Here is a 14,938-nt window from a genome sequence, read left to right on the forward strand (position 1 = left end):
TATTAACTGGCTGTTGGATGCTGTTAACTATACATGAATTATCTTCTGTATGTATGTGTGCCTACATGTAAGTCACATGTAGATACCCATGGAGGAAAGAAAAAGGCAGACAGATCCCTTCGTGTTACAGTTACATGCAGCACTGAGTGACCCAACATGGTACAGGTACAATGTAGGTACAAGAAACCAACTCAGAGAGGGTTACATGCACCCTTAATGGCTTATTCATTGCTTTCTCCTCTTTCTTTTTTCCTTTAAAATTGGCATAATTTTCTATGTGATTTAAAGTCAAATTGAGAAAGTAGTATGAAATCGAGGTGAAGATTTGTTTGTTGAAGACCAGATCACCTATTGCTGTGACAGTGACCATGATTTGTTCCTTACCATTGGCTGGGGTTCAAGGCAGACACATGTGGCATGGGGACACCAGGTCCAGAGTTTGGTGGTCATGTTTTTGGGCTTTAGCTTTGAAAATTTCAGCTGCTCTTGCCTGCTTTGTTCAGAGTATTAAGAAAGTGTCTGATGACTGGCCTGGTTGATCTCAGGGCTGGTTTCTTCTCCGCTTTCCCCATTGTCCTTTAAGTCACAAAGGAGGTGGGACACTTCAGTGTGGAGATTCACAATTGTGTTTTTACTTTTCCTTGGGCATCTGGAATACCAGTGTGTTTAGGAATCTTTTGGGCAATACGCTGGGTGTTAATGACCTCTACTAACTGTCGACTCCCTTCTTATATTCTCCAGTTTCATGAGAATAAACCAAAATGCCTCTGAAACTCATCTAATGCCCACAATTAGGCCATTTCCCTCATGACATTTAGCTTTAAGTAGAGAGGAAATTAAGTGGTTCCCTGTGCAGTACTTCACTGTAAAACTCTTGACAATTTTTTCTCTTTGATAATAAACACTGTCCTAGACTTAAGGAATACAGGTTATAAGAGGACTTGCTGTTACAGGCTGAATTTGAAATCTGACATTGACAGAACTGCACAGATTCCTTAATAGCAAATAAAATATGTAACATGGTGCCCTTGGGATTTCAACCAAAGTCACTCCTAAGAGCTGTATTCCTCCTTAATTTACATCTTAAGTACTCATCATGGTTGAGAACAATGGATCCAGAAGAGAAAGGCTGTAATAATTTCTTTCATTTCTTTAATCAGGGTAAGATTTTCAAGGTCATATAACATATTATTTTAAAACTCTTAAAACATCATTTTTCATACTGTATCAAGCACATCTGCATGCAGCTCAGATACAGAGTAGGGTAATAACTCTTTCAGCTAGAGTACATGTGAGATGTTCAATGAGGTATAACCACAGTGCAGTGAAGAAAATAGATAGCAGAGATCGTGTGACTGGGTAGCTCTAATTTGGATGATAATATCTGCTTTGAACTTATTCTGCAAGGAAACAAGGGCTTTGTCACTACATCTCCTTCATTTCTCATAATTTTCTCATAATAATAAAATGCATGGGAAAATATTGGCAAATATTTTCAGTCCGAGTACACTGTGCGCTTATCAGTTTCTCATGCGATTCTATTCCACATTTTTAAAAACCAAAGATTAATAGAGGAATGTGCCGAAGGAGACTGCTAGAGGAGGCATGACATGCACATGGGGACCACGAGGATAGAGCATGACTAAAGCTAACAGGAGGATAGGTCAAATGAAGTGAGAACTCTATGCTTGTGGGTCAGTGTACCGGCTGGTGCTAAAGCAGTGAGGTGTGGCCAGCAAGGTGAGTTCTAAACAAGCTGCCTAGGATCTGATCTTGTGAACTTTGCCCTACTCTTTGTCCAGTGAACAGTTTGCTGCTGAGTATTGTGAACATTTGTCCTGAATTCGAACACATATGAAAAAGAAATATTTTCCTCTATCTATAGTACGAAGAAACGGTTCAATGCCAAACTTCTGTGACAGTAAAGTAGAATCCAGACATTTACTTGCATAAAATAAATTTCTTACATAATCAGAATAGTTTCCTCTCTATATCATTACATATAAGTCAGGGCCAGGTCTGTTGGCAGTAGCCTGAGATGTAGCTCTCTTTAACATGCTTGGATATGTGCTTCATTCTGTCATTTAATTTCATATAACTGAACACAAATCACTTATTTCAAATTTAATCCTTGTCTTAAATAACCACGTTTTCTTTTCATTGTGAAAGATGAAACCAATAACAGGTGATTTAATAGTTATGTAGTGAGTTCAATAAAGCTTATTTTTGGGATTGCATACTGAAAATCATTTAAAAAGTAAACATACAGAGTTAATTTCACTTCTGCAGAACAGATTCATTCCTTGAGAAAACAAGGCAAAAAGTTTAATGCTCTGTCGCTAGAATTCATTTCAATTGAGGATAAATATATTATAGTTTAATGATCCACTTATGGCAGAAATCAATGCAAAGTCTGAGGACCTGAGGAAAAAGAGTTAATGAGCCGTTGTCTGTTGTTTTGTATAATACTAGCTAAAATTAAGGCATTACTATATATAATAAGACGTTTGAGAAAATTGCAAATTTATATATATTTAAACATTTTTTGTTAATTCAGTTAAATTCAAATTTTCATTTTGTTTTTCACTCATCAAGGAGGCCTTAAATTACAATTTTTAATTGGATATTTTCTTTACTTACATTTCAAATATTATTCCCTTTCCGTTTTTCCCTCCGTTATCTCTTCCCTCCTCTCCCAGGCTGTATGAGAGTGTTTCCCCACCCACCCACTTCCTCCCATCTCCCCACCCTGGCATTCCCCTACTTGGGGGCATTGAGCCTTCACAGGGCTAAGGGTCTCTCCTCTCATTGATGCCTGATAAGGCTATCCTCTGCTACATATGTGGCTGGAGTCATGGGTACTCTTTGGTTGGTGGTTTAGTCTCTGGGAGCACTGGACGGTCTGGTTGGTTGATATTGTTGTTCTTCCTATAGGGTTCAGGAAAGGGAATAACATTTGAAATGTAAATAAAAAAAACAAAAGAATGAAAGAAACCCCCTTCAGCTCCTTCAGTCCTTTTTCTAACTCCTCCCTTGGAGGCCCCTTTAGTCCAATGGTTAGTTGAGAGCATCAGACACTGTATTTGTCATGCTCAGGCAGAGCCTCTCAGGAGACAGCTATATCAGGCTCCTGCCAGCATACACAATTTAAACCATATATAGTTATGTGAAACTCAGTCAATTTTATGCAACAGCATAAACATGTATTTCTGTATATCAATGGATATTTACAAATGTGAACATTTATATAAAGTCACTATAAGTATACTCATTTTCTATTTAGTTTCTATTAAGTAATCTAATCTAATCTAACTATATACTATTGATCATCTATTGATCGATCATCTTTCTATTATCACTCTTCATCATGTGCCTAGTTATCAGTGTGACAAAAGCAATGACAAACTTTAAGTTCATTCTGTCTGATTCTGTGAAGTTAGTGCTTTTTTCTTTCAATTTGTTAAAAACTTTAGTGGAGACGACACGCAGTTTTTTAGGACATTTATTTTGTAAAATAATGTGATAGAAGCTTTTGATTCTACATGGTTTGTATATCCATAAATTGTATAGCTTCTAAATAAAGCCCAGGGTAGTCATTTGAGATTTGTTTTTGCTTTGTTTCTTTGGTGTGTGTGTGTATGTGTTTGTGTTTGTGTTTGTGTGTGTGTTCTTGTTAATAATATTGGTGCATTTTTAACAATGCAATGCCAAGATCAGAGCAACTGGACCATGTAGGCATACCTTACATGATGGTGCTTTTGCTTTACCAACTTTCCCTTCTCTCATATGTGCAAGTGAGGTTGCTCACCATTTGCTATCTGACACTATATTCAAATTTTGATCTTTTCCTAATTCATTGTTTCATTTGATTTTAATGTTGTAAATTACACTAGCTACATAACTATCATGTCTATCTATACATCTATGCATCTATCATTTATCAATGTATCTATATCTCTGTATCTGTGTATCTTTTTTCTATCTATCTATCTATCTATCTATCTATCTATCTACTTACATATCTATCTAACTATGAATCTATGTATCTATGTATGAATCTATGTATATACATATCATTTATGTATCTATGTATTTATGTATCTATATATCTATCTATATGTTTATGTATGAATCTATGTATTATGTAACTATGTATCTGTGCATCTGTGTATCTATATATCTATTTATGTATCTATCTTTTATCTGTATGTATTTATTTATCTGTCTCTCTCTGTCTATCATCTATCTATGTATCATCTCTCATTTATGTGTGCTATGATGTATGTGCGGCGCATGTGCTGTGATGCACATGTGGAGGACAGAGGATCAGGCGGGGGAGTCAATTCTCTTTTTTTGTCCTTATGTGTTCTAGGAACCGAACTTAGGTTGTCAGCTTTAATTCCTGCTGGAACATTTCTCTGACTCTGAAAATTTTGTTAAAGATTGTTTTGAGAAAACAAACATTTACCACATCACATGCCCCTAATAAAGTGACATTTTCATAAATTGCATTTGTGCACATACCTTTGTAAGAAAGGATTACCAGAAATCAGCAAAAATGTTTTTTTTCTGAGTGAAAACTGAAATCACTATGCAACCGCCATGCAATCTGATTCTGAAACAGCAATGAGTATTTTAAACAAGATTTAGCATCTACTTTAGTTTCTAATGAAGCTGTCTATTAGAAGGTATAATCAATTAGAATTTGGACAGGTTGGTTCAACCTAATGATGAAGGAGTCACTAAAGTAAAAATATCTGTTTCAAAAAAGTAGAATAAAAATAATGGCCATCATTATTTACTCAGTACTAAATTTTTTTCTCCTCTCACTTTCACATGTTGAGTAAAAGTTATATTGAATATTTTATAATTTTTTCAGCTCAGCAAACTACAAAAAATATATGGACAGTTATACCATGACAAATAAGATAGAATTAAGAACTAAGAATTAAGAACTAAGTCAATCCCCCACCTTATTTAGACACAATCTCAAACATACTGCCATTCTGACATCAGCATTGCATGTCCCATGTTGTATTTATGAAATTCCACACCTAGTATTTAAGAAAACTTCTCTTCTGAGGCGTCCTTTAATAAGAACTGCAATTCTCTTTTGCATAGGATCTTTTTATGAAGCACTATTACATGCCTAGAAAATACAGCAATATAACAGAAGCCTGAATGAAACTTGATTGCATTTAGCTCAGATCATATCCCCTTACCTATGGAAACTTGGGCATGTTATTTCTTGTAAACTTCTCCTTCTCTATTTGTTACTTATATACTTACAATAATACCAAAATACCCACAATTTATTTTTAGATTTAAATGCTGTGCAGTAGTATTGACATATATCTATATCTAATAGGATATATATGGTCTATTTCCCCCTTTTGCTTCTTCTTACCACAATAAACAGAGATTCTTAGTTTTTTCTTCCATTTTTATTAAATTGGGTATTTATTATTTACATGTCAAATGTTATTCCCCTTCCCAATTTCCAGGCCATCAGCCTCCTAACCCCTCCCCCTTCCTTTCTACATAGGTGTTCCCCTCTCTATCCAATCCCCGTTACCCCCCTACCTAACCCCAACAGTCCCTTACACTGGGGGTCTAGCCTTGGTAGGACCAAGGACTTCTCCTTCCACTGGTGCCCCTACAAGGCTATTCATTGCTGCCTATGAATTTGGATTCTTAGTTTTTTAAGTCCCTTTTGCTTTTAGTAGTATTGGGTAGTCTGAATGTATAAGGCAGGCGAGATGCTGCCGAACACATATCCGTTTGATGAGATTCCACTGCCTAACGGGTGATTCCATTTCTATTCATAAACTGGATACTTTGAAGAATGTTCAAACAATTTTTTTAGACAAGTACTAAATTGCAGTTCAACATATAGTTCCGCATATCAATGTGAAATTAAAGTGGGTAAAAAAAGATGAGAATTTTATAATAACTTGCCTAATAAATGCAAGGAATGCTTTTCTGCTTCTTTCTAGTTTTAAGTGCACCAAAGAAGAAAATGTTTGCCTTTGGTAGGGAGGCCTTTAAAGCAACCTCCCACAGAAGACCAGTTTGTAAGATATAAAAGGAAGACTTATGTGAGCAGCAGCTCAGCTCTAGGCTGGTTTCATAGTCAACTCAACCCAGTGTTTTCAATGAAGTGGGGCATAGTAAGGTTTTCGTGTACCTGAAATGAATGAATAATCACTTCATTTAGTTATTCCAATATATTCCCTGAACATAATTCACAGAAATAAATAAAAATTCTGACTGAGAGTTATTTTTTCATTTAAATACAGAAGAAAAACAAGCAAATTAGTAGACAATATATCAAATATTGACAGCAGTTTTGATTTATAATAATTTTATTGCAATACATTTTCATGTATCATTTGTCCAAAATATCCATTTCACTATTTTAATTTTTTAACTCCTGGAACCATTTAATCTTCTATTTGAATTAAAGCTACCTGAAAATTCTATATTTCTATAATGAAGTTTAATCATTTTCACTTCCTATACATATTGTCTAGATTAATGCCAATGTGATACGAAGGCGAGGCATCAGAGAGTAGGATCTCTCAATTGAGAAAATGCTGGCAGAAGACCTAGCTGCTGAGTTTTAGTTAGTAATGAATGGGGGTGGGTGAAGTCCATTGTGGATGGGTCAACCAATGGACTGGCGATCCTTGGTTCTATAAGAAAGAAGGCTAAGCAAACCGTGAGGAAAAAGCCAGTAAGCAGCACTCCTCCAGCTCCTCCATCTGCAGGTCTCTGCTCTGTTTGAGTTCCTGCTTTTGTTTCCCTCAATTCCGTGACATGGTCATCGGATAAACCATTTCCTATTGCTTTAGAAATGATTTATTATGACAGCAACAGAAACCCTGTCTAAGGTAATACCTCTTCATTCTACCCCCTTCTCTCTGACAACATTCCTCTCAACAATCCATCTCTTACCTTTCAGTGTGTAACCCACTGAGTTTAATTTGAGTTACTTTCCTGACCATCAATGACAAGTTATTCAGTGGAAGAACGGCAGTGTATATCTTTAGCTATAGCACTGAAGTAAATGACATATATGATACTCTTTTCTTTTCCATGATGAAGCTTGTAAGTGCCAAATTTTGCACAAGTCTTGTGCAGATAATGATGGCTGCATTAAGTTCATGAGAATTTGGCCATGCCATTTCTCAAACATGTCATATGTCTTCCCATCTTTAGCTCCAAACACTTTCCACCTTCTCTTTTCCTGTGTTCCTTGAGGACAGTTGCATTGAGTTCACTTTAGTAATGCCTGTATCATTTGCAGAAGATGGCATTATATATATCCCTTCTTCCTATCTTCTGGGTCTTTGATTCTTTATTTCCCCCTCTTCTATAATATTCTCTAAGACTTAGTTCAGGGATATTGCAGCTCCTCACTTGGGACAGCACACCACCATCACTTATTCTGAGAAAGTTGTCAAATTATGGGTTTTTGAATTAACCACTATCTGCTGTCATTAAAAGCTTCTCTGATAGATATATCAGAGAAATATATTATAAGTCTATACCATCTATTTGGACATTTCATAACTTGTGCAAATTTTCTTAATAGTATATCATGAGCTTTTTTTTTTGTTTGAAAAAATCAACCATTTTCTACAACGGAAGTAATTCTTTACCTTGTTTTCAAGTTTGATATTTTGTCATTTACCTGGTATTTTTGTTCATAAGGCTTTCTAACCCAGTTTTACATATAATTTTCATACCCAATTTTATTTCATTTGGATTTTTCAGTGTTTTTCTTTATTGAATGTTCATATCCTTAATTCAGTTAGCCTTTTACTTCTGTGTCTTGGCTTCAATCAGGAGTTTATTTTAAATTCATCTGGGTGTTGATTGATACCTGTTTTGAACTCCTTGAACTTGATGAATGTCTTTAGGATTGTTATTTTAAATTGTGTGTTTTGAGATTCCTCTAGGTTCTTTTCCCTTTAGAATGTTTTTTTTAAGATTGATAATAGTGAGGAAGAATCATTATCTTTATTTCTCATACTATTTACATTTTTGTGATGGAACCTGAATAACTTTGAGTTTGCCTTTTGCTTGTGTTTTGGACATGAATTTATAAACTATATTTGTTACATGGGATTTTTTTTGCTGTTGCCATAACTTGACTGAATTACTATCAGGAAAAATGTGTTTGAAATTCAGTATTTTGATCACTTTCTGTTGGTTTGTGTGGAGGCTGAGGTGATTTCATTTCAGTTACTTCTTGGGGAGGGAGGTGCCACTGTGGCATTATTGGATGCATGTGTGATTGGTTGATCAAACTTCTGGGTCAGTTCAAAGACTGGGGCTGAGGGATCTTACCAGGCACTTGGAACATTAATCACTTCTTTGGCAACACTGTACAGAGGAAAACTGGGTAGTGTTCAGTTGTATGCTAGCAACTGCCATTTGTGTGTCTCTTAAGGTGTAGCCCAAAGGACATGGCAGGTTGGGATAGAAGTTCCTTATCACTGATGGTTCTGTGTACCACTCTTGGGCTAAGTCCAGGAAGAAGCAGAAGTTGGTGGACTTAACAGACCTTATGACTAGAGACACATGTGTATGCTTACCTTATAACCCTGGCTGGCCTAGGACTACCTATGTTGACTATACTAACCCAGTCTAATTTGGACAATCCTTCAGACTCTGCCTTCCAAGTATTTGGAATAGCAGTTTCCCTACCATGAAAAATAAAATTTTATTAAATCTATTAGCCTGATAATTTTTAGTTACATATGTATTTTTTATCAGTTATGAATGAGGTATTTTTATGCTTCTGCATAAGGGAAAAGGTTGCAGAATGTCACAGGGCTATCATTGTATCATATGTTCTTGGCTGGTATTTTATGCACATGTTTTTCAATGTTCCCAATGTGCAGGCAAGCAATTGTCAATTAACTGTTAAATTTAACAGGTTGTCAGAAGTTACTATAGTAAAATATTCAATTGTGGGGTTGATTTCTGCCCATTTACAATTTCTAATACTCCCTGTGGGGATGAATTAATTTTAGAGGATGTAATATTACCCCAAAGTGCAATGAGATGATCCTAATTGCTTTCTGAGTTCCCATTAAGAAGATGTACTAATTATTCTTCTGGTTTCTCTGACAAGAGACCTCAAAAATAAAAGGTAAAAAAAACTTAAAGAAAGAGGGGTTTATTATGACTCTTGGTATTTTTGACTCTAGAGTGGGTAGAGTCTATTCTGGCAGGGAGGCATGACAATAGCAACAGCTATTGACATAGCACAGGGAACATGAAGCATTTGATCACATTGCATCCAAAAGTCACTGAGATTTTCAAGGTACAAGCAGTCTGCACCCAGATTCTTTGACAAAACATAACAAAGATGGCCTCAATCCATGTTCCCAACCAAGTTGCAAATTCTGATTCACCAATATGGAGAAGCTATATTTTTATTTACATGGCTTTTTATGGCATTATGTTTATATAATGGCAAATATTCAATATACAGAAAGTATCTATTACAAAAGATAAACAAATAAACAGGCTCTGCTTTGTATTCTAATGGTTCAGTCTACACTGATAAGATCACATTTTTTAATAAAAACTGTAGTTATTCCAAGAAAAAAGTAATTTGACTTTTATTATTAACTCTGTCTAATTCTGTCCATGGTTCTGAGTTAAGGATCTCTACCCACCTGTGGATGAAGTGAATCAGATATTTAATTTTTTTGCGTAATTCTTTTTTTTTCTTTTTTCTTTTTTTCGGAGCTGGGGACCGAACCCAGGGCCTTTCGCTAGGCAAGCGCTCTACCGCTGAGCTAAATCCCCAACCCCGCGTAATTCTTTATTAAGATTTTGGACTTCAAAATCATGTTTTAATCAATAAAAATAATCATAATAAATTTCATGTAGGCTATAGATTGAATATGAAATATAGGTTGCACAGTCATATGCTGATGAGAGCTCCCAGTGACTAAACCACTACCCAAAGATTACACATGGACAGACCCATAGCTCCAGCTGCTTATGGAGCAGAGGATAGCCTTGTTGGGACCAATGAGAAGAGAAGCCCTTGGTCCTGTCAAGGCTGGATCGCCCCTCCCCCCAGTGTAGAGGAATGTCAGGGCAGGAAGGGGTGGGTGGTTATGGAGGGGGAACACCCTCATAGAAGAAGAAAGTGGAGGGATGGGGTAGAGGGTTAACGGATGGGAAATCAGGAAAGGGGATAACATTTGAAATGTAAATAAATAAATATCCAATAAAAAAGAGCATGCTATTTTAACCATAAATGTGTAGAATTTTACATAACAAATATAAATGATGTTTGTTACAATATACTAAATGAATTAAATTGTAGTCCTCTGTGTGTGTGTGTGTGTGTGTGTGTGTGTGTGTGTACATAGACATACACACAAAGAATAGAGTAAAAGAATGCCATTGGAACGATTGGGAGAGGACAGAGGAAGGTGACCTTAATGGGCTCCTTTAATCATGTTTACCCTTACATTCTTATGGGTCATGGCTTTTGCACTTTTCTCCTTCACCTACTTGCTTGAGTACAGCATAAGTGTTGTGGTAACTATCTCTATATCAGAGTTGGTCTCTTCTCAACCATTTGTTCTTTCTTATATTTAGAATATTTCATCCAGTGTCTCATAAACAAATATTTACTCCAGAAAGAAAGACTAATCTGTGTATCGAAATAAATGAAGTTTATAAATCATTTACAAAAACTGTATTTCCAAATGCATTTTGTGTGGATACTTAGATTATTCATTATAGATTTCATCAAAATGAGAGCAAAGAGATCAAGGGAAAAGAAAATATATAGTTTCCTCAGGCTATTCCTTAAACTACAACAACAAGTGGAAACAGTAGTTGCATTTCACATTGTCTGAGAGAAAAGATACTCTATCTTTCCTTATCTTTGGAATGCAAAAATAGGTTTTTTTTTAATTAGCTTGTTGAGTACTTACTAGGTGTCAGGTTTTGGCATGTTCAAGTGGTACAATCCTAAAAATATGAAAAGAAAAACAAAATCAACTGATGTGTGTGTGTGTGTGTGTGTGTGTGTGTGTGTGTGTGTGTGTGTGTGTGTGTGTTTGAAGGTTGGAGAAAACAGACATATGATCTGCGAGAAATGATTAGTGTTTTTCAAGGATAACAGTGATATATAATTATAAGTAAATGCTGTCAAATAAAGGGAAATTGACATATATGAATGAGGAATTACTTCGGAGTGGCATTAAGGGATGCTGTGTTACTTATTCTTTAGAGACATGACAAAGAGCTATGCATTCCAAATAGTGTACCACTGATACACACTTAAAATACCACTCAAGTGGGAGTGGAGAATCCTCATAGAAGCAGGAGGAAGGGTGGTATTTGAGAGGGGAGAAAGGGAATAACACTTGAAATGTAAATACATAAAATATCCAAGAAAAATAAAAATAGAAAATTCCACCCAAGCCTAGCATCATGAGCTAATGAGTGTATTGTTTTATTGTGTGTGTGTGGGGGGGCAAGCATAGTTTAGAAGTCTCTTACAAAAGAATGGGTATAGATGCCGTGTAGCATGGATGGTATTTCTTATGAATGAGGAATAGAAAAAATGTCTTATGGAGAGGTGAAGGGAACCATGGAAATAGTGGCACAAAAAGAAAATAGACAAAATAATCTTTATCTTTCTAATGCTTTCAGAAAATTCAAGAAGTAGGGGGAAGTTGTTTTTTAAACTGAGTTATTTCAATGTTTACAAATGAAAACATAGTTGCGAAGAGTTTAAAATACTCTACAGCTTAATGGACTTTAAGTTCTCATATAAAGACAAAAACCTCTTCTATGTTAATTAGCAATGAAGTGCCCTGGTAAAAGAGGCAAATTGAAATGCTGTTTTATTCAAAACATTAGCCTATTGTATATTTGAAAGGTGGTTGATGTTTACCTGAATACTTCATGCCATTTTGTATCTTCTCTGCTTCATCTGAAATATAGAACAGTTTAAATATAAAAGAACATTAGTAAATTTGTCTTCCATCAGCAGCCTAATGTGAATCTTTTTAAATAATATTGGGAAAATTATTAGTAGCTTAATAAGGCTGATCTGTATAATCTGTATGGTTTGATTATGCCAAACCATATCATTTGTACCATAGAAAAATGCTTTATGAAATTCTAATAAACTCTTAACAGAGAACTGAAATTGTACAGGGTTTTAAAAATTTAATCATCAAATATATTTAATGAGGAGTTCAAGATTATGAGTATATTTACAATTGTATTATGTACAAATATTTAGTGTAGTAGTCATGGTCATAAGCTAGTCAGCTCTGATTCAATGCATGGGGATTTCTCAACGATAACAGTTTTCAATATATTTCTTTATCATATATTTTCTCTGACTTTCAAAATTCTAATTTTGGCAGGTGAAAATCAATAAAGATGTTTAAGTGCTGGTCAGCCGTTTTGATTCTTGGATTCATCTTCCTGGCTTCTGAAGGGAGGCCAACAAAAGAATCAGGATATGGCCTTAAATACTATCAACCTCTCACAAGATTACGACATAAGGTATGGCCAAGTTGTCAGTCTGTTCAAAGTGCCGTTTATTTGTTAACTAATATATTAGATGTAAACTTACTATTCATTTAGAGACACTCCTGAACATACTTCTAACGATTTTGATTTTATATAACATATTGAGGAATAGCAGCCACTAATAGACTATAGTCTATTGAATAAAATATTATCTTTATGAGGAAAAGTCTGGATATGAAGCACACTGCACTATGTTGGAACTAGGAAGATGGATTAGTGGTTAAGATGCATATTGCTATTACATAGGACCTGACTTAGTTAATTGGACAGCTCACAACCACTTGTCACTTAAGCTCCTGGAGCCCTTACATTCTATTCTGGAATCTCTGGTATTTGCCCACATTTGTCCATAAACCTACATGCTCTCACATTCATATGCATATAATTAAAAATTGAAATTATTCATTAAAACATGCTATTAAAGTTTCCCCTGAATATTGGTAATGATTTCATATACTAAGAGCTAAGCCTGAATTAGTAATTTCTATTACTTTCAAACACACCTTAAAGCATTTTAAACCACAAAATGTTAGTTTCTATAAGTCTCTACAAACACACACACACACACACACACACACATATATATATATATGATGGAGACATTCAACTCATATAGAAATTATTGAATGTTTTCATTTAATCAAAAATGATTCAATTTTAGATTCCTTAACATAGAAATGAAAAATATTTTGGAGTGAATACTTCTTCATGTTCAACCTTTCTACCTTAAAATGAACAACAATTTGTCTTATGATACCACATATCTAGTAAATATAAGTTTTGGAGTGTTTTCTTGCATTAATGTTACACCCTGAGATCAGAAACATAATTTTTTTTTGCATTTCCTTGTACTGTGTATATCTGAGCCACTGATGGGCTAAATCTGTGGTAGAGAATTGGCAGGTAAAATACGCAGTCATATTCCACTGGTTTTCTATATAATACATGACCACAGGTTTGTGCATCACTGTGAATATTTTTGAGAAAACATTTCAGTTAAATTTACATGTTATCTTTTCTTTTAAAATGTATTAAACTGCCTCCAGTTTCCATTCCTTAGTTTCTGTCCTGAGTTTCCACAAGGAGAAACTGAGATTGGGACCGGCAAGCCAAAAACACCCAAGTTGCTTTTGGTCATGCTATTCATCAGAGCAAAGAAAGCACATAAAGACAATGCTCATTTTGAGACAAAAAGTAGGACTAATTTGTCAGGACATGTTGGAATGATACAGATAGGAACAAATGCATACATATTTCATCTGCAGCTGTATGTATCCAAAAATGTCATTAAAATTCATTTGTCTGTATCTTGCAGTAAAAATGAGTAACAATAAACTTGCCAGGCTAATTATAGAAATCTTAATTATACTCTGCAAATATATGTCTGAGGAAGAGCTGATTGTGTGTTTTACTAATGTGTTTATCTCACGACATTTATGCTACTTCATCTGAGGCAGTTCATTAGCACGCAGGGACTGTAAAACGCAACCACTAGATCCAAACCCCACAAAGTTCTGCTTTTATTTATTATGTTTTAAAACTTACACATGGCGTGTTATTGCACAAGCAGCTTTCCTACAAATTTGCATTTGATGGTGGTGTAGCCTGGGACATAAGATGATACTATCCAGATTCAGAGAGGTAAAGTAGCTGCAATGGTCATTATCATTAGGACAGGAAAAATAAGGAGGTGGGGTACAGGATGTGAGGTTCACCTTAAATTTAAAGATAACGATCATAGAGCAGCATGACTCTGACCTGCGAGACACATGTCTGCCTTTCAGATTGCTCCCTCTGCTCCTCACAAGCGAATCAACTGTATTTTCATATTGTTTTCTGAATTGAGTATCTATTGATGGTGGCTTTACTGGTTTAGGACAGCTTTTAGCAGAAACTCCCTAGGAAAAATAGAAATCCTCTGGAATATAGATGATCTTGTTGTCAGGAATCTGAATTTTAGTCACAGTACAGTAATTATCGATTACCAAGTGCATTGTAAGGAATTTCTAAATTCTGAGACTTTGCTAACATCGGTGAATTAGTGGGACTTTAGTAGTGCATGTCACCAGATGTAACTGTGTCAGTAGGTATTTCTTATTGTGGAGCTGCACCCCACGTAGTTCCTTATGTTAGGTCCTTTAATTTTATGGGCATTCTCATGGATGACATGGCTTTAGTATTATTTTATAAATAAGACAATATGATTTCATGGATGTTAAAATTTGTTTGTTGTAATGTCATCCAAAATTATAGGATAGGCTTTTTTCACCATTTTTACTAAATTGGGTATTTCTTATTTACATTTCAAATGTTATTCCCTTTCCTGGTTTCCTGTCCATCAGCC

At 35.2% G+C, this 14,938-nt stretch overlaps 1 protein-coding gene across 2 annotated transcripts in view; it reads left to right on the forward strand.

Annotated features, from left to right (window-relative positions):
- The window catches only part of Fstl5 (follistatin-like 5), a 654,395-nt gene that overhangs the window by 38,602 nt on the left and 600,855 nt on the right, over window positions 1–14,938 (forward strand). For both annotated transcript variants that reach the window (NM_001271195.1, XM_087628612.1), the window contains 1 exon segment: window positions 12,426–12,567. In NM_001271195.1, coding sequence (NP_001258124.1) covers window positions 12,442–12,567 — 126 coding nt within the window. In that variant the 5' untranslated portion in view covers window positions 12,426–12,441.

Source organism: Rattus norvegicus, chromosome 2 (assembly GCF_021556685.1).
Source record: "Rattus norvegicus strain SHRSP/BbbUtx chromosome 2, alternate assembly SHRSP_T2T, whole genome shotgun sequence".
Classification (NCBI taxonomy): domain Eukaryota; kingdom Metazoa; phylum Chordata; class Mammalia; order Rodentia; family Muridae; genus Rattus; species Rattus norvegicus.